At 39.9% G+C, this 21189-nt stretch overlaps 1 protein-coding gene across 12 annotated transcripts in view; it reads left to right on the plus strand.

Annotated features, from left to right (window-relative positions):
• The window catches only part of Cep128 (centrosomal protein 128), a 337460-nt gene that overhangs the window by 29111 nt on the left and 287160 nt on the right, over positions 1-21189 (plus strand). For all 12 annotated transcript variants that reach the window (XM_035445124.1, XM_035445118.1, XM_035445117.1 and 9 more), the window contains 5 exons: positions 1725-1851; positions 2851-2966; positions 6575-6666; positions 11473-11545; positions 19884-20000. In XM_035445124.1, coding sequence (XP_035301015.1) covers positions 1725-1851; positions 2851-2966; positions 6575-6666; positions 11473-11545; positions 19884-20000 — 525 coding nt within the window. The remainder of the gene's footprint in view (positions 1-1724; positions 1852-2850; positions 2967-6574; positions 6667-11472; positions 11546-19883; positions 20001-21189) is intronic.

Here is a 21189-nt window from a genome sequence, read left to right on the forward strand (position 1 = left end):
AGCCAAGCTGCTTCACCATTCTCCCTGCTCCTGTCTTTTTTTAAAATTACATTTAACTGGGGCTAGAATGATGGTACTTGCTGTGCTTAAAGAACACCTGAGTTCAGTTCTCAGCACACACATGTCAGCTCAAAACCATCTGTAATTGCAGGGGACCAGATGCCCTCTTCTGGCCTTAGTGGGCACTAGGCAAAACACTCATACCCATAAAATAAAAATAAATAAATCTTTAAAAATAAGTACATTTTATTTATTCATTTGTGTGTGTGTGTGTGTGTGTGTGTGTGTGTGTGTGTGTGTGTGTACACATGTACATGTACACCCTAATATGTGTGTTGAAGTCAGGACAACTTGCAGGAATATATTTTTCCTTTAACTGTGGGGGTTCCAAGGATAGATCTGGGTTATCAGGCTGAGCAAGCTCACCACCAGGATAGAATGAGAGTGAGATGGAACCCATACAGAATTGTAGGAGTTGGGAAGGAGTCTGGAACTGAAGCTGGGATCTAGGTACCTAGAAATTGGTGGTTCTTGTCACCGCTTCAGCAATGGAGTAGAGTTGGAGTCAATGGTTGTTTTCTGAGACAGGGTTTCTCTGTGTAGCCCTGGCTGCCCTAGAACTTGCTCTGTAGACCATGCTAGCCTCAAACTCATAGAGATCCTCCTGTCTCTGCCTCCCAAGTACTGGGATTAAAGGTATGTGCCATCACTGTCCACATGTTTTCATTTTTAAGATAAGAGAAATGGGTCACAGCATTGCCATTGACTTGCTTATGGTCTTTTAAGTGACATGGTCAATGGTAGGTTCATTTTAGAACCTAGTGTCAGGATTCAGTTACTCTATTGAGTTGGCCTGATTACTCGAACTCTCCCAATGGTGTGACTTTAAAGATTTATTTTTCTGTATGTGCATGTGTCTGTGTCCATTGCTGAAGATGGAGAATGTGTGAGATACCCTGGAGCTGGAGTTACAGGTGGTTGTGAGCTATCCAACATGGGTTCTGGGAGGTGAACTCAAGTTCTCTGTAAAAGCTGCCTGTGCTTTTACTTTGAGGCATCTCTCTGTGCCATGGCTTTATATTTCTGAAAGTTAGGACCTTAAATTGAATGTTTGGAGGGCTATATGATCACCCATTGAGGAACTAGATTTTGGAGACTACTTGTCCAGTGTCATAAAGTCATTGAATCACAGCTGGCACAAGTCCAGAATGAGAGTGAGATGGAACCCATATAGAATTTCTGGAGTTGTGAAGGAGTCTGGAACTGAGCTAGGATCTAGGTACCTAGAAATCAGTGGTTCTCTTCAATAATTGTTTTGTGTCCAGTCTTACGTGTCTGGGGTCTCTGACAGAATGTTTAAAAGAATTCCTTTTCTTTTCCTTAAAATGTGTTGGCTGGCCTCGTTATCTTTTTCTACAAACGTGAGTTAATCATTTCATTCTACTTTGCGAGCCATTAAATAAGGTACACATCTCTTTCTGGCAATAGGAAGAGAGTTTGGTAAGGTAGTGATGGTTATTGTTATAAGCCAGACCTTAGTATTTGTTCTTCAAATACTTATGTTTATTAGTTTTTCTACTTCCTAACATTACTCAGTTCCAAATCCCTCTGATAGCCATTGTTTTTTCTTTCTGGGAAGTCAGATATTTCAGAAACTACTTCCAGATGTGTCTGTTGTGCTTAGGAGTCTCTTAAGAAGAATAACTCTTCATCATCTTCCTCAGTTAAAAGAAGATTTGGAGCAGTCAATAAGCCAACTGCGGAGTCAGCGCTTACAGAGAAACTCAGGAGGGAGAAGCACTTCTGTTACCACCCTGAGTGCAAGTGATCTCGATGGTGGAGTTGGGACAGGTAAACCCCTCATATGTTCTAAAAGCCCTTATTCCTTTTAAATTTCAAAAAAATTTCTGAAGTACATACTGAAAGCATTTAAACTTTGGAGAAATACAGTATATGCACACAATTATAGATCTTATAGATTATATACTACACATCCACAACACATGCAATTATTGGACAACTCATTTTTTAAAGGGTCTTTGATGGTCCTGGTTTGTTAGTTTTTTCTTTTTTTCCCTTTGGAGCTTTACTCAACAAAGCCTGGATTTTAATTGCTGCCCAAGCTTCAGAACAAATGCATAAATAAACTTTATGTTTTCTTTCTAATCTTTTCCTGGCACAGTAGTTTTAAAAATTTCTGATTATCAATTATGCTGTAACTCATGCCAAAAGCAGGTGAATTTTAGCCTTGGTTTTCAGATAGATGCCAATGATTGTGTTAAAAGTTATGAAATACTTATGTTTGCCTATAATTAATCTCATATATCCCTGTAGTGCTAGAATCACACAGAACCATCTGCAGTGATGGGAGTGATTTAGTTGGATGAACATTGGTACCTTGAGTTGTGAATACTATTACTCATAATAGTGATTAAAGTTGGGCACTATTAATTTTTATGTAGTCTGTTTTTATTGATTGTTATGTACTGTTTTGGCTTTAGATTAATTGATCTGACATTTGCAAGATTTGATCTTATTAGTGGGATGTTGTATTTTAGGGAAGAATAAAGATTTTCATTATCTAGTAATTTTTGTGTAGAAGAATATGTGTTGTTGCTTTGGACAGTGTTAAAAGTTGGACCTTTTGGCAAGCATGTTTTGTTTTCAGGCTAAGTTTGTTGTTCATTTTATCTACTTTAAGAGCGATGTTGTTGTGATCTCTACGGCCATGGTTACTTGGGAAGTCTAGGCTAAGAGATCTCTATGTCTGGTCTGCAGGTAGCAAGTGAAATTTTAGACTGTTCTCCTCCAGTGTTCTAATGCCCCTTTCTTCTTCTTTGCATTGGAAAGAGAGCCTCCACTTTACACCTACCTCACCTCTGAAGGACTATGACCCACAGGGTATTAAACGAAACAGGTCCAGAATTGGTGCTCAGTTTGTTCGGGAGACAGACGACATGGCCCAGGTACTTTGTAACATTGTGTAGTTTAATCTGCCACATCTTCTATTTGTACATAAATGAGTGACACTTGAACTTTATATCTTAGCTAAGAATTTGATCATCAATAATTTTGCATTGAGTTTTTTCTTTTAAGCCAAATACATTTTATATTCCATGTACAAACACTTCTTTATTCTTTAAGATTGAGAGGAGTGCACAATGCAGAAAAGTCCAACACATCCTTCCTTCACTCCTCATCTTTAGCAGCTGCTCCCACCAGGAATACCATGTCTTACAATTCACAAATGTATTTTCAGTGTACAAATCTGTACTATCTATTTTGGATTTTGTTGTGGAGAATTAAATTTCAAAGATTTCAAAAAGAGAGTTCTCAAAAGAAAATGAAAAGAGATAGAAATGGCTAAGAAATATTTTAAAAGGTTCAAAAGCCTTAGCTATAAGGGGAATTACAAATCAAAACTGCTTTGAGATTTTTGTCTTATCCCAGTCAGAGTGGCTAAGGTCTTTGCAAAAAATGACAACAAATTCACAGTGTCCAGGAAGTTGAAATGATCTAGATGTCCATCAGTAGATGAACTGGTATTGAAAATGTGGTATATGTAATAGTACAATATTATTCAGCCATAAGGAAAAATTAAAAATTGAAATTCACAGGTAAATGGATGGAATTGATATCCCAGACCCACAAAGACAAATATTGTGTGTTCTCTGCCATATATTGATGCTAGCTTTGATCTTTATGTGTGTTTAGATTGGAGCATATCCATAGAAGTCAGGAAACTAGTAAGGGGCCATGTGGTAGTGGGTGGATTTCAAGTGAGGTAGGGGGACAAAATGCAGGTGATATGGAGCAGGAGAGGGAAAGAGTGAAACAGAAATGGTTAAATGTGATGGGTGTTGTGGGAGATAGAAGAGAGTATGGAGAAGGAGAATTAATAGTGAAACATTTGAAAAAGTCACATGGAAAACCACTGCTAGAGAAGCTTCCTAAAAATATGTATATCATATATATTACATATATGTACATACACACACACACACACACACACACACACACACACACACACACACACACACGGAGTTCAAGGAGAATTACCCTATAATGGGGAAAACGATTCTCTCCCAGATTCCATAGGGTATCAAATAATAAAATGCTAAGTGCCAGGTATCAGACAGATACCTCTTTTTGAGTCACTGGTCAGTGATGTCCCATATTATCTCACCTACCCCAACTCAACATTACAGACTAGTAACATTGCTCTTGGTTATTCTTGAGTGTGGACATGGAGAGATAAAAACTGCTGTATTCATGCTAGCCCAGAAATGGAGAGTTAGTACTCACTAGGAAACTTCATCCTTACTGGCTAGATTTTATAGTGCTATGAAGTTCTATATACAGTACCAGAGGAGACAATTACTCGGCAGTGTTACCCAGCTGTGAACCCTGCAAGCTGCTGTAGTTACTGGGCTGGCTGCATGATCCAGTAGTGCAATAGTGGCACCAATGTCAGGGGTAAACAACCACTTTCCAGTTGGGTTTAAGGCCTGTTCCACAAGATGGAAGGCATTCTGGTACCATACACTGAGCCAAAAACACATGACTGCCTAAGTCTTAGGGAAGGGAAATATCTAATGCTATTAGGTGGACATAGAAATAACCTGTTCCCCTCTCTCACCCAGGTCATACCCTTAAACCCATAGATTAAAGTGTCCTTCTACCCTCTTTTTTTTTTTTTTTTTTTTTTTTTTTGTAGTAGATGGTGATATACAGAGACTCACAGGTGGTCAGTGTGCAGATAACGAGAGTGGGACCCTCAGTTCTAAATGGGATCTCTATATCATACCTTCTCCTGCCAAGGCTCAGGATCATTATGGGAGCAGTGGTGGAAAGATTGTGAGAGTCTGAGGTAGTAGACATCTGCAGCAACGTATTACTTGGCAGGCTTGACAAGGCCTTTTTACATGTGACGTCATAGCAGCTATTACTATTATCCTAAAGAGCTATGCAAGAGCAAATCAGTCAAAATCCTGGCACGGAAGGGGGAGAGGCTCATGAATTTCCACTGTTGGCTATTGATGGCTATTGGCTTTGTGAGTGATTTCTTCATGAATGTGATCCCCGAGAGGCTTCGCACACTCCAGCAGATAGTCCTACACTCGTGCCCATGCAGTACTGTGTAGACTCAGTAGCTCTAAAAACAAAGCACACAGAGTTATAAAATGTGTATGTTTATGTCTAAGGCACACTAGATTGAATGCCATGTATTCACCACCCAGGACAAGACATAGACTGTTCCAAACTTCTAAGCAGGCTCCTTCTTTCAGTAATGGGTATACCCTGTCCTGACTCTGAAACAATAAAAAGAAAAAAATTAGAAGTTTTACGTGTGTGGGTGTTTTCTCTGCATGTATGTGTGTGCAACACATGTATGCTTGGTACCCACAGAGATCAAAAGAAGATGTCTGATCTCCTGGAACCAGAATTACAGGTGGTTGTGAGTCATATGGTTGTTTGAAATAGAACTTGTATCCTATAGAGGAACAGCCAGTAGTCTTAGCTGCTCAGCCTTCTCTCCAGCCCTATCCTGACTTACCTTCATTATTTTTTTCTTTTTTTAAATATTTCTTGTTGCCTGCCTATAAATGGTGCATAAATTGAATACTACCGTACATCATTATGTTTTGCCATCTTGTCCGATTGATGTGCAATGGTTTTGATGGCATTTGTACTGCTGTGTGATCCTCTTACTGAATACATATGAAATGTTGTGTTCTGTGTTATGGATTGTTCTTCCCGCCAGCTTGGTCCCACAACCCTGTCAGCCCCAAATGAACACTCAGAGACTTGTATTAATTATAGATCTGTTGGCCACTGACTAGGGCTTCTTATTGGCTAGCTCTGTCTTAATTATTAACCCATTTCTATTAGTCTGTGTTTTTCCACATGGTCTTATCTTACCGGAGGACTCCTGACTCAAGACCTCTCTTCCCGGACTCCCATGACTCCTCCTTCTCTGCCTACATCTTCCAGAATTCTCATCTCCTAGACTTGCCTGTCTTGCTGCCCTATAGGACAACAGTGTTTTATTCATCAACCAATAACAGAAACATATGTACAGAAGGACAACCCCATCGGTTCTGCTCTGTGGGACTGAATTTAGCATTCTTGTTAGGAATAATGTGTCTCCATGCTTTCTTGTCCATGGTTGTCATGTGTTGGCAATAGTGTCTTGGCATGTGATGTTGGCCAACTGCATGTAGGCTGACGTGTGAAGATTTATTATAATACAGCATGTTCATTTGCTTTTGGTTAGTTCTGCACTCCAGTGTCAGGCTTGACGACAATGACAGAACTTGCAATTCTGAAATACTTGACATCTCCAGGTCATACACAAGGAATGAAATTGCTATGCTGGGGATAGTATGATGGCTTCTGTTAGACTTACATATGGAAGATGTGTCTTAATGACAAGTATTTATTGATTATTAATGGTGCTATAGAATTTGCTTCTTTTTGTGGGAGTTCTTACTCTGAGCATTGTTTTTGTTTTGTTTTGTGTTTGAAGACCTGTGCTAAGTTTTGAATGTGCTTTGCTTTCTTGCCTTCATAGCTTCATGCTTTTCATCAGTCCCTTCGAGACCTCAACAGTGAACAAGTTCGGCTTGGAAATGATTTCAACAGGGAGTTTTCCAGAAGAAGCCGGTAAAATGGGCACAGGGTTTTCCTGGGAGGTGTGAATTACCAAAAGAATAAATTCATTGTTGTAATTGAAATGTTTACGTAGATTAAGAAAATGATGTTTTGCTTTTATATGAGTTATTTTAAGATTTCTTTTTGTGTGTTTATATGCACATGTACATGTGTGTTCCTGTATGTGCAGGTGTGTGTGTGTGTGTGTGTGTGTGTGTGTGTGTGTGTGTGTGTGTGCAAATGGAGGCTGTAGGTCAAACTTGGGTATTCTTAGGAGTCATCAGACTTAATTTTTTTAAAGACTTACTTTTTTTCTATTTGTATGTGTGTATTCACGTGTGTGTGTGTGTGTGTGTGTGTGTGTGATGGGGCAGCGGGGAGTCTTTGGAGGCCAGAAGATGTCTGATCTGCCAGAGATGGAGTTGCAGGCCCTTGTGAGTGGCCTAGTCTTCTGCTAGAGCAGCGGATGCTCTTAACCACTGGACCATCTCTTCCATGTACCATATTTTTGAGATAAGAGTCTCTCACTGGGACCAATGCTCACTGATCAGGATGCCTGGCTAGCAATTTCTAGGGATTTTCCTATTATTATCTACCAAATATGTGAATGACAAACACATGTTACTATACCCAACTCTTTACATGGGAGCTAGAGAGTGAGCACAGTTCCTTAATGTTGTGGGATGAACATTTTAGCAACTGAGCTATGTCTCCAGCCTCTATTATTTATTAATAACACAATTGAAAGCCCTTTACATTTATAGTTTATCATGACTCACTGTTTTTTGCTGCAGTAAGTTCAAACTCATCTGTGAAGTATATCAAGCATAGTCTATATAACTTACCAGATTTTAGAAGAAGAAGGCAGGAAAGTTGGTAGTAAGAAAGCACTAAGGCCAGGTGTTGGTGGCACACACCTTTAATCCCAGCACTCGGGAGGCAGAGGCAGGCGGATCTCTGTGAGTTCAAGGCCAGCCTGGTCTCCAGAGCAAGTGCCAGGATAGGCTCCAAAGCTTCAGATTTCTAAGAGCGCTTTTACTTGATAGGGTACTGATATTATGGTGAGATATTAGCAAAGAAGGTGTACTTATGCATTTCAGGGAGAGAGAGGAGATAGATGAAGAGGTAGAGACTGACTAGTTTGTTAGCAGTTAAGGGAAAAAAATAGAACATGCAACTTGGCTGTGTATAGACACAAGCCATTTAGAATCTGATACCTCAGTTTACTTGCCACCTTTGAAAGACTGTGGTTAAACAGCCTGCGTTGTGTTTTTGCTGGTTTTGGAGCGGTCCCAAAAGCTGTCACCTAATATAAAAAATCCTCACTCTGTTTCATTTTCTTCATCAACAGTAGCAAGTGCTTTATTTTGAAGGTCATTTTTTTTTTTTAAAGTCACTAAGGTATTTATATTTTCTTAAGAGTTAGATTCTAGGGCTGTGGAGATGGCTCAGTGCCTACAGGCCTGATGACCTGAGTTCTATCCTCAGGACCTACATGGTGAAAGGAGAGAACCAACTCTTACAAGTTGCCTTCTGACCTCCATATGCATGCGTTTCTACCCCTAATAAATAAATAAATAAATAAATAAATAAATAAATAAATAAGTAAGAAGAAGTAAAGTCTAAATACATCAAAGGTCAGGGAGTAAGCAAAGTCAATTGAAGTTGGCATTCCGTGTTCATTTGCGTATCTCAGCTAAATTCTATCACATGTCAGTTCTGTATCGCCACAGTGAGTTCAAACTCTAGCTGTCAGCTATATAGAGTATAATCTGTACAACTTCCCTGACTTTAGAAAAGGAGGGCAGGGAAGTTAGAGATAAAAACAGGACTCTGCCATCATTACTATTATTAATACTATCTATTAATACCAAACACTATTTATCCTAAGCTGACAGTTTATTTTGCAACAACTGTGACATAGTCATTGTTTTCTTCGTTTAATGGATTTGGAAGCGGGTACAGTGAGATGAAATCAGTCTGCTCTCTGGAGATGGAAAATGAGAAACGGTGGGGGAGGGTCAGAATTGAAATCTGGGCAGTAGTAAGGCCCCAGAGCCTCTCTGCCCTTGACCACACAATACCCTGTGCTTCCATCCCTTTCACATGGAGCGATATGGATGCAGTATTTATATTACTGAATTGTGGGCTTAAGTACTGGGAAGATACAGGACCTAATGCTTATATTTCTTTTGATAAGGTGATCAAATTAACAGAGAGCATTATTTGAAGCTGGAATGATTTTACTATACAGATTTTATACATCTGGAGCAAGGGTACAAATGATGCACTGGGTACTTGAGTTTGAGGGGATATTGTTTTGGAGGTGGATCCTGGAGAAGATGCACAGATGAGTTGGTTGATTGGTTATGTGGTTCCCAGTAAGTACACCATTGTCCTGTGGCCCTTCTGACCTTGAAACCACGCCATGTGGGAAGTGCTTGTCATTTGGAGGCACAGGTGAGGCAGAGAAACTTTATTTGCCCTCAAGTAGGAATCTTATTTATTTATTTATTTGTGAGCTAAGATGACATTGAGAAGTAAAATTGAATACTTTGCCTGTACTACTAACTACATTCATGTTTCTAAACCTACTAGATAGGAAATAATTTGGTTCAGAAGTATTGGTATTCTCATTTAATTATTTACTCAGTTGTTTTCTTTTTCTTTTATGAGACAGGGTCTCACTATGTAGCTCTCTGTCTGCCCTGGAACTCACTATGCAGAGTAGCCTGGCCTTGAACTCACAGATACCCACCTGCCTCTGTCTCCCAAGTGCTGGAGTTAAAGGCGTGCCCCATCACATCTGGATTAATTTCTTGTTTTTAATTTTGGCTTTTCAAAAATATATTGAGTTATGAAAATGCAGAGAAGTAAGAATTGGACACCATATGGAAAATTGACTTGGGAGTGTATCAGAACTGATGGTGGCTTGACCAGAGAGATGACAGGAGAGTGAGGGACAGGAGTCTTCTTCAGAATGCATTATTGGAGGCCAAAGAGTCAGGATTTGGTAATGGAGTGTATATGAAGGATATATGTTAAGGGTACTCACAGACTTCTACGTGAGGAACTAATAAATAACAGTTCTGCTTTATGATATGAAAAAGATTGGTCGAGGGAGTTGAGGGGTGGAAATCAAGGGTCTTTCTTGGATATGTTGGATTTGATAGGCCTGTGAGACATTCAAGAAGAAATGTAAAATAGTCAAGCCTTATGCCAAAAGAAAAAAAAAAGTCTAGACATATGAGTTTCAAGAGTGCTTGGCATATTAAAATGCTATGGTAATGGAAGCCATAAAGAGAAAAACTATGGCGAGAGCATCAAGGACAGAGCTGAGTACCAAAGAGGTCAGATATTTAGGAGTCTTATCTAAGATGCAGACCTGGCTTGAAGGTCAGATGATGAGAATTGGGATACCCAGGAGAGAATGGGAAGCTTCAAATCAAGAGGAAGGTAAAAAGAACACGTTTTCAGGGGTTCACTTAGCTTTTAAGGTACTTCTTTCAGAGAAATCATCTAAATATAAATTACATAAATGATAGCATTATAACTAAGAGGAAGATACAAATTAGAAGATGTAGTAGATACTGTGAAACAGAGCAGTCAAAAGGTGTCTTCTCAGCTTAACAAGTTATTACAGCAATGTCGGGTGTGTGCTGGGTTAAAGTTACAGAGACAGTTGCTTTTCTGTACACCTGCAATAAGTAATTATAAGGCTAAATGAAGCAAAAGAAGACATAGTAATAGGATCCTAAGTATTCAGTGAAAATAATCCCCAAATTACAGCCACACAGCAAGCTTGCAGATTCAGCTAAGTTAGAGTAAGAAAGTAAGTGGCTTTTCAGAAGAATGTTGTCAAGGGGAAGGGACTAGATTATGTGGAGATGGATGATTCATGCAAAAAGGGGAATATCAATGGACATGATGAATACAACCAAACGATGATAAGAATTCAAAGCCCCAGAGTGACAGTGTGAGGCTGATTGAAATGTGTGTGCTAGCAGGCGAGTACAAGAGCCTCGGTCTATTAGGAGTGAAGGACACCCTGTGTGACATGCACTTCGTAAAAAATCACACAGGTATCTGGTAGAAGAGCTCACAATAGCAATAAATATTCCCCGTATTGCTGAGGAGTTAGTGAACTAGATACTTCAAAACAAGGAGTCAATGGAAAGCATTTGATTAAAAACGATGAAGGTAACAAGCTAAAGGATTATGAATTGAGAAAGTGTTTGGTTGCTAGTTGGGAGTGTATCCAAAGGGAATAGAGATGGGAGGAAGACCTGTTCTTGCAAGTATTGTTGGACTACATGAGTGCTGCGGTTTAATTTGATGCACTAATAAGGATGGAGTTTGTGTATCTCAAACAGGTTATGAGATCAGTTTTATTTCTCCTGTTTTTTTTTTTTTTTAACTCTTCGTTTGTTTCTTCCTAATTTGAAACTGAGGACAGCTGGAGGAACTTAGTGGGGTGGTGGTGCTCAAAGTTAGGACCCCAGAGCCACAGCTTCAGCATCATGTAGGAATTTGCAGAAATCAAGCCCTATGATTTACTGATTCCCAAAATTTCGTGGGTAGTGCCCCTTTGGCATGTTTTAACATGCCCTCCAGGAGAAATTCAGTTGAGAATTGTGGAATAACAATTAGTGTGTGTATGTGTGTGTGTGGGGGGGTGGTTAGCTCAGTGGTAAAGCATTTGTCTAGGAAGTGCAAGCCCCTGGGTTTGGTTCCCAGCTCAAAACAATGATGACATCAACAAAACCCACCATGCCTTAAAAAAATTTTAGCTTGAAACCTGTTTCTTTCTTTACTTAGGTCAGATGCTGAAACAAAAAGGGTTTTGGAAGAATTGACTGAAAAGATTAATGAAGTCCAGAAACAAGATGTGGTGAGGATTCTTTCTTTATAAATTTTTATTTCACATACTGTGAGTGGTGCTGCATACTTGCAGTTCCAGCGCTTAGGAGGCCCAAGCAGAGGGTCACAAGTTTGAAGCCATCAGGGGTAATGTAGGTGGTTCTAGACTAGGCTGGATGCAAAGCAAGAGACTGTTGTCCCCCTCATAAAAAAAAAAATCAAAAAACAAAACCCAACTCCTGAACCAAAATTTAGTTCCACTTGTAGATAAATGGTAGCATAGTAACCATTGGTTAGACTCTAATGATGCTAAGTAGGGTAACATTTTGAGTACAATATGTCATTTTTGTCAAAAGGTATGTCCCTGTACCTATTATAAAATGTTCTTGTATTTAATGAATTTAAGTTTGAAATCTCATACTAGTAATAGATAATGGGTAGAATTAATTTCTAAATTTTGAAATCGTGAATGTTTTATGAATATTTGAAAGGTATTTCAAAGCTGTGATCAGTGGCTCCTCTACAGTTTTTAGTAAGTATTTGGGAAGTACAGGCTGCTTGGTATGGTGGCTGTGCCCAACTCGCTGTTAGGTAACTATCTCCGTGACTCTGTAGTCAGGGTGACTGTGGGACATCCTTGTTTGCTGTGACGAGTAATCATCATTGTCCACGTGACTGGATTTAGAAGCTTCCAAAGATTGGTGAGGCACACACTGGTAAGCTTGTGAGGGCTGTTCCAGGGAGGGTTAACTGAAGGGAGAGACCTTCCCTGAATGTGGAAACACCATGTAATAGGCTGGGCCTAGACAAAATGAAAGGGGAGAAAGGAGAGAGCCAGCCAAGTTCCAGCACTCTCCTCTCTCGACTGTCATGATGTGAGCTGTTCCCTGCCACCCTTTTCCATGGTCTACTGAACCTTCTGAAAGTCGGAAAATCCTCCTACCATAAACTGCTCTGTGAGGTCTTTGGTAACAGTGACAAGAAACATATTGAATATGGAGAGGTTTTAAAATTTCCTAATGACTAAGTTTTATTGTTCATGTATTTATTTTTATCAAATCTTTATCATTGAGTCTAGTCCAGCCTGGGCTACATATTTGAAACTGGGCTACCCAGTTTCAAAACATCAGACAAAACAAATTTTTTTTAACCTCATTCTGGTTTTCTTTTTTCTTTTCTTCTTTTTTTTTTGAGAAAAATATTAATAGAAAATTTAACTAAAGTGTTAACTAACTTGTCAACTCCAAGAGCAATTTTTTCACTTCCCACGTTTTGTTTTTCCAAGAGAAGTCAATAGAATTTTTTTCTCCTAGGATATTTGATTCAAGTTTAACTTTCTCGTTTATGTAGACTATATATATTTCTTCAGTGAATTGTGTTTGTAGTTCCCCATAGACAGGTTGAGTTCATCTTGGAGTTTGAATGTAGTAGCTGTGTGTGTCAAGAGATGGATGACCTCTGTCTTCAAAGAGATGTCTAAGTGATTGCTCTAACAAAATGCACCCATCTCAAAAACAATTAATGCTATTAATTTTTTTGGGGAAGAGCCATAGGAAGAAAACAGACTTTTACCATTAAGAGTGGGTGTGTGACCAGGATGGGGGCTGCTTACCTTTTCACATGAAGTCATAGATTTTTTTCAGGTGTATCAATTTCACCATTAGTTTAAATTGTATACCAGTTTAAATTGCTTAAAGCATCAAGTACTTCAATCATCTGTCCTTTTGGGGTTGGCGAGATGACTCAGTGAGTACAAACCCTTGCCATGCAAGCTTGAGTTCCATCCTCAGAGCCCTCTTAGAACAAGCTCTGGAAGGTTGTTTTCTGACCTCCACAGGTGCACCAGGGCATGCCCATGTACACACACACACACACACACACACACACACACACACACACACACACACACACACACACACGCCAATAATATAATACCAACACTAGTAATAAATGAACTCTTAAAAAGAGGACCCTTTCTGATTTGAATACACTGACTTTGTAGGTAACTGAACAGTTATATGGCAAGAAAACTAAGTCGTCTGATTGACACACTAGCTGAGTGTAGACATTTATAACATGGCTTTAACACCCTCTTTAACTTACTAAATAATGATCTCGTTCTTTTTATGAATTCTAGAATGAAACCTGTCACTTGACAGGACTTCTGAAGCTTTGCCATGTTCCTTAAGGTTTTTAAAAATTATAGTTAAAATGAACATGTAGAAAGGTCCATGTGCCATTGTGTGTTTTGGTGAATTACCACAGCTAAACATCCTTCTTATACCACCCATTTCTGGAGATGGCACATTTGCAGTATCCTTAGGAAGCTCCTTACTGTTGTTTCTAGGTTCGCTGCTGTTTGGGCTTTTTTCATGCAATAAGTTTTTTTTTTTTTTTTTTAGATTTATTTATTTAATGTGCCTCGGTGTTTTGCCTGTATATACTCTGTGTGAGAGTGTTGGATCCCCTGGAACTATAGTTAACAGTTTTCAGTTGCCATGTGGTTGCTGGGAATTGAACCTGGGTCCTCTGGAAGAACAACCAGTGCTCCTAACCACTGAGCCATCTCTCCAGCCCCCTCATGCTATAAGTTAATACTTCCCATTATCCACTCTTATCTGAGTGGGATATACAGGGCATGCTTTGTCGTGTCTGACTCCTTTTGCTATTGGTTACGATTGTGCTGGTTATGGGCATTGTTTCTGTCCTTTCGCTCTTGTGCTAGTTCTGGGTATTGTTTCCAGGTGTTGCACTCTTTACTTGTTTCAGTACTGCATGGATATGTTGTCACATATTTTAGCATTCCATGATAAACCTTTGAGTTATTTCAGTTTGGGCTGGTATGGATAAATACAGCTTCCCCAGCTGTTGTTACTTTCTTGTGCATGCATTTCCTTCGGTACATACATAACACGGAGTGCATTCATTAGTTGCTTTTTAGTTTAGCAGACACCAGTAAATAGATTTCTGAGCTGGATGCACTAACTCACCTCCATGGACAGTTTGCGAATTTATGTGGCTCTTCAAGCTTCCTGGCACTCGTCAGCTCGGATTTTTAACTAGACATTATGACAGGAGTCATGTTGTCTCACTCACTATGGGTGGCTTTTGCATTTTCATGATTACTAATGATTTCCTTTTTGAATGTTTGTGGGCTGTTGGGGACTTTCATTTATGAAATACCAGTTTGTATTTTTTGCTCAATTTTCTATGGAATTCAGCTTGTCTTTGTTATTTTATGGGTCTCTTATTGAACCCAGAGTTCACCAAACCCCAGCTGATCGCTTGTCTTTCTTTCTCTTTCAGAACTTTTATTGGTTCTTTGTGGATTTCACAACATGAATTCTGATCCCACTTATTTATCCTCTTTACATCTGCCCTCTGCCCTTGCAACCTCTACCCCCACAAAAATTTAAGAGCAAAACCAAAAACCAAACAAAACAAAGAAACAAAACAAACCAACTAACAAACAACAAAATAAAGAAAGAGAAGAATCTTGTCGTGGAAGCTGTAGTGTGGCCCATTGAGGCACACAGTATACCCTTTAGTCCATTCATCTTCACTTGCAAGTGTTCATTGTCACGAGTCATTGGTCTGGCTCGCCGCTGTGTTTCTACTACACCACTGATAATGGGTTCTTACTGGGGCTCCTCTTGGATGTCCTGTTGTTGTCCTGTGTCGTGGGGATCCTGCTGTTTTGGATCTGTAGGTTTGTCCCCTTCACCTGCTCCAACAGTTCACAGATGAGGTGAATATTGGAGTAGGCCAATTCATATCCCTGGTTCTGGACCTGGGTGGTAGCTGGGCTGGTTAGCCTGCCTGCTTTCCCTCACTGTCATTACCCAGGCGAGCTCTCCAGCACTGCCATGGCTAGCTCACCCAATGCAGCCTGCAGCAAGGAGTGGAGCCAGTTCTCCTGCTCTTGGACCCTCAAATCTGGGTCACCCATGGTGTTGTGAATGTGGGTGTCCTCTTGTCTTTTTCCCCCAGGACCACACCTGGCTTTTTGTGTGGATTTTGGGGAATTAGAACTCAGGTCCCTATGCTTGATTATGTAGTAAGTGCTCTTACCCACTGACCTATCTCCCCAGTTACTACAGACAGGTTGTACTCCACATTCAGATACCGCCAGTATTCTGGTGAGCTTCTCATACCTGAGCAAACCATCATGCTGTTCTTTCTGGAATTGTTGCATAGTTGTTGCTTTGAATTTGGAATTTGTTAATGTTAGCTTTGGTAGCGCACACTACTTCTCCCTCCCTCCCTCCCTCCCTCCCTCCCTCCCTCCCTCCCTCTTCTTTCTTTCTTTCTTTCTTCTTCTTCCTCCTCCTTCTCCCTCTTCTTTTTGGTTTTTCAAGACAGGGGTTCTCTGTATTGTTGTGGAGCCTGTCCTGGAACTCGCTCTGTAGACTAGGCTGGCCTTGAACTCACAGAGATCCTCCTGTCTCTGCCTCCGGCCACACTACTTTTCCTAAGTTTTACCATTTTCCATATGATGAGATACTTAAAGTGAGCAGTTATCATTTCATTTGAATTATATACATAGAGTACTAAAATTGCCAAATACTGTCTTCCATATGTTTTAGGGTTTTATTGTGTACTTAAAGTGTAAGGGTCCACTTTACAACAACAGTGACTTGAGGTCCACTGAAGTAAGTTTGAATTCTCTTGTATCATCATTGCCATTCATCAGGGAATTACTTCAGGGTCAGATATAGCTGTTGATATATATGCTATTTTATATGTATATACACATGTATAAATATGTATATGTATACACACATGTGTATATTATATACATATAAAACAACAACTGCTATATATGTATATATACATATAAAACAAAACCAATTACCCAGCCACTCAGTGTGCCCACCCAGCCATCCAGTGTATTCACCCAGCCATCCAATGTGTCCCTCCCCATTAAGGCGGTGGCTTTCTATTGATCCAGAATATTTGACATGTCTGTGTACTTTGTTGAATTATAAAAGTTGTATGTCTCTGCACTGCACTGTTAAGTGTGGTTTTCTGCTAAGCAAGGCTTGAATAAAGGCTTCTCCAACCTCACTTGGTATGCAGTCCTGATTAAAACCAGCAATCTTAATCAAAGCCTAAAACAATATTGTTGAATTTTTAGCAGACCTTCTGAAGGCCACATGATGTTTGCACAAAGCTTAATTTGGAATTTGTGACTCACTTATTCCTTTCCATGTCAACATTTACAATTTAGGACTGGCTGACATATTGTGCTGTATCTGTGAATTCAGGATAGCATGCTGTCAGAGAAGATGCAGTTTTGTTGTGAGAGTGTTAAACTTCATGGACTCTGCAGCTGTTCTCCTCTCTAGAGTTAAGTTTAAAGAGAATTACAGGTCACTGTGGGGAATTTAAATACTGAATACATATATAAGAGAAGACAAACGACAGCTGCTGACTCCCACCAGTTTCACTTTCTGTTGGTGTTCGTTGTTAATCACATTTATTGTGCATTATTCCGAGGCTGCAATTGTTTATCATGCATTTTCTCAGTAAATAAAATATATCTTGGAAGTTTATGGAACCCATTTTTCTTTGAGAGACAAAAAAAGTATTGGTTATTGTCACACATGCCAAAATATGACTTGTTCATTCTTTATGAATCATTTTTTTGGTTGTTGTTTGATTCAAACTGTGCATTGGAAAGGAATTGTTATTATTGATAGCATGAATTATGGTAATTGTTTTCTGTTAACACTTAATTTCGAAAATCCAAGTTGCATAGAGGAAATTTCAGTTCATTACTTGTCTGTATTTCACCCTATTGAGTGTGATTGGAATACATATTTTGATTATTTATGGAGAAAATTTCAATTTACTTTATTTTCTGTAGTTGGGTCCCTATTAAAACCAAAAAGATAAACATAGGTCCAGGCCAGGCGTTGGTGGCAAATGCCTTTAATGCCAGCACTCAGGAGGCAGAGGCAGGAGGATCTCTGTAAGTTTGAGGCCAGCCTAGTCTACAGAGTGAGATCCAGGACAGGCTCCAAAACAATACAGAGAAACCCTGTCTCAAAAAACCAAAAAACAAACAAACAAACAAAAAACAAACAAAAACCATAAACACAGCTCTTTCTGACAGCGGTGGTTGTTAGTGGAATTCCAAAAATTTAGTTGGTACTATATGTAGTCAGTCTAATGTGGGTGTTGCATAGATCACAACGATAGGGCAAAGAACAAAGTCTGTATTTAAATGGAATTCAAGTTTCACTCTGCTGCAGTGACAACACTATCAAAAGCCATTTAGGGAAAGAAAGGATTTCTTTTGACTTGCAGGTCATAGTTCATCATTGAGGCAAGTCAGAGCAGGAACTGGAATAGACTTTTAAGCAGAAACCTTGAAGGAATGGTTCATTCCCAGACTCCTGCTTGGCTAGCTTTTTTATGCAGCTCAGGAATGTACTGCTCACAGTGGGATGGGCCCTCTTGTATCAATAACCAGTACTATACCTCGAAGGCGATCTGATCTAGGAAATTCCTCAACAGAGGCTTTCCTCTACCATGAGGATGTGCCAAGTTGACCGTTCAAACCCTTCCCTTCTCTTTTAGACTTTTGAGGCTCATGCTGGCCTCAAATTCCTGTGTAGCCCAGGGTAGTTCTTGAACTCATGACTCCCCTATGTATTGCCTCAGCATGCACCACCAAACTTTGCTTTATATGCCTTTTTAAATGACAGGTTTACTAAGCTATAATTTATCAGAAACTTATTCTACTCTGATGTGTAATTTAGTGCTTTGTAATAAATTTACTGAGCTGTGCAAGAGTCTCACAGTTTAATTTAGAGCATTACTATCACCTTAGCAAGGTCCCCCATTCGGTCTTAAAAGGATATCTGTGTGTGTGTCTACACCAAAGTGTACATGCAAGGCAGTGGTTCTCAACCTTCCTAATTCTGTGACCCTTTAATACAGTTCCTCATGGTGTGGTGATCCCCCAACCATAAAATTATTATTATTTTTGCCTTTTCATAATTGTAATCTTGTACTGATATGAATCGTAATGTAAATATCTGTGTTTATTTGATGTAGGAGGTCAGAGGACAACTTCAGGTGTTGGTCATCCTACCTTGTTTGGGGCAGGGTCTCTTGTTTAGTGCTGTGTCTGTCAGGTTAGCTGGCCTATGAGCTTCTCAGGATTCTCTTGTCCCCACATCATCTTGCTGTCTGTCACTATGCCTGTCACTTTGCAGATCTAGGATCACATGTGCCTGCCACTCTGCATCTGCCACTCTGTAGATCTAGGAACACACATGTCTGTTACTCTGTAGACCTAGGATCACACATGTCTGTCACTCTGTAGACCTAGGATCACACATGTCTGTCACTCTGTAGACCTAGGATCACACATGTCTGTAACTCTGTAGACCTAGGATCACACATGTCTGTAACTCTGTAAACCTAGGATCACACATGCCTGTCACTCTGCAGATCTAGTATCACACATACCTGTCAATCTGTCGCATTATCTGAGTTCAGGTTCTCATAGTTGCATAGCAAGCACCATAACTACTGAGCCATCTCTCTAGCCCCATGAGCAGACCATTCTTGACTTTTCATGAAATACAGAACTAGTGGAAAAATGTTTAATAACAGGCCTTTATTTATTCTTTTAAATGAATGGGAAATGTCTTCTGTTCCTCAGACATATACATTGCCAGTGTAAATTATTTTATGGAGCTGTTACTGACACATATAAAATCTGTTCAAATTTGCACAACATTTTATGAAGGAAGATCTTGTGTCAAAGAGACGAATTCTTTCATGTTTCTTTTTGAGTCCTAATTATACATTTTTCAGTTTTGCCTTTAGTGTTTGATCTTTTCAACTTTTTATTTTTAGTAAATCACAGTTGAAAACCCTGGCAAGCTCATGCAGAATGCTTATGGTGATGTACTTTACACTCACAGCAGGGTCATCCAGACCGTCATACTCATGGATAAAAAAGAAAACAAATGAAAGTGATAGACAATTGAATTCAGTAATAATTGTTGGCATATTGGTATTCCACTTTGCATCACCAGAGGGCGCTCTTTTCTAGTTTGTGTATTTGAATGCTGAGCAATTACTGTGTTGTAGTTTGAAAATTTTGAACCTTCTTGGTGGGGTCTAGGATTCCTGTTGGTGGGGTCTAGCTCTGGATATTTTGAAAATGGATGATTCCTTTGTTTTGTAACTTTGAATTAACTTTTTGGCCAGGTGTCCTAAGTGGTGTCATTAGAAAGGGTTCCATTAGCAAGTCAATGCTTTAGGCACAGTGTTTCTAGGACATCATGTGTTCTCGGTTTCATCTCCTGCTCGCTCCCTAATGCCACTGTCTCTCTGTTCATATTGAGGTTTCAGATCGAGTGGAGCGGCGGCTTCAGGAAATAGAGAGAGAAATGCGCACAGAAAGAGAGCTGGTGGAAAGACGCCAGGATCAGCTGGGAGTCATGTCCTTGAAGCTTCAGGAGGTTTGTGACAAGTATTTTCTAGGGATTTAGGCTGTTATTTAGTCATAGCTAAAATGGTTGTAGTTCTGGGTGGGATGTAGTTCAACTGGCAGAGTACCACACCCAGCTGATGTGTGGTGTTGCCCACCTGTAGTCCTCATCCTTGGGAGGTGGGGTCAGGAGAATAACAAGTAGTCACAGTTCCAGAAGTTGCAGATGGCTTTGCATTTATCCCATAAGAGCAGTATAGCATCAGTTACAGTTCAGAGGTCAGAGCAAGGCATCCTACAGTTTGTGCACCCTTGGCAAGTTTTTTCGTTTTGGTTTTTAAACTCTTCTTGGTTCCAGTTTCCTCCGTAGACAATGGTACTAATAATTTCTGCCTAATCGCATGGGCGAGAGGGTAAATGAGTTAATGCTGGTGAAGCACTTCACACTGGAGTGAGCTCAGCAGTGTGAACTGAAAGTGTAATTATGCTGGTTGTTCTGCGGGTTTGGACCAGACACCAGGGAGCACCACACTATGGCTCATTTTGTAAATAAACTTTTATTGGGTCCCAACCATTCCTGCTTATTACAATACCATCCTTGAATACTTGTGAGACATAGTGGCAGATCTGAGTTGGTGTGACAGGACATGTCCTGCTCACAATATTGGCAGTCTAGACTGTACAGAAGTCTATGCCCATCTATGAATTTGTTTGTCATCAAACCAGTTCAGAAGCCAAATGTTACTCTTTACATGTTCATTCCTTTTCAGACTGAAGTTTTGGATTTATAATGTTAAAAATGAGAACAAAGAACTTTTGTGGAATTGGGTCTCCTCAATATTTATGTTTTAGCAGCCAGACTTTATCATCTTTTCTAGAACACCCAAAAGTTATAGTGTTTTATTTTGAAATAGTTTTGAGAAGGCTGCAGGTCTAATGTTGTCTCCGGGTTCTTGCTGCTGTGATGAAACACCTTGACCATAAGCCACTTGGGGAGAAAAGGGTTTGTTTCAGGTTGCTGTTCTGCATCACACTCCATCACTGAGGGATGCCAGGGCAGGAACCTGGAGCCAGGAGCTAGGAGCTGATGGAGAGGCCATGGAAAAGTATGGCTTACTGCCTTGCTTCTCCTGGTTAGCTTAGCCTGCTGTCTTATAGCACCTAGGACCACAAGTCCAGGTCTGGCACTGTCTATGATAAGCTGGGCCCTCTCACATCAT

This window comes from Cricetulus griseus, chromosome 5 (genome assembly GCF_003668045.3).
Source record: "Cricetulus griseus strain 17A/GY chromosome 5, alternate assembly CriGri-PICRH-1.0, whole genome shotgun sequence".
NCBI classification, from domain to species: domain Eukaryota; kingdom Metazoa; phylum Chordata; class Mammalia; order Rodentia; family Cricetidae; genus Cricetulus; species Cricetulus griseus.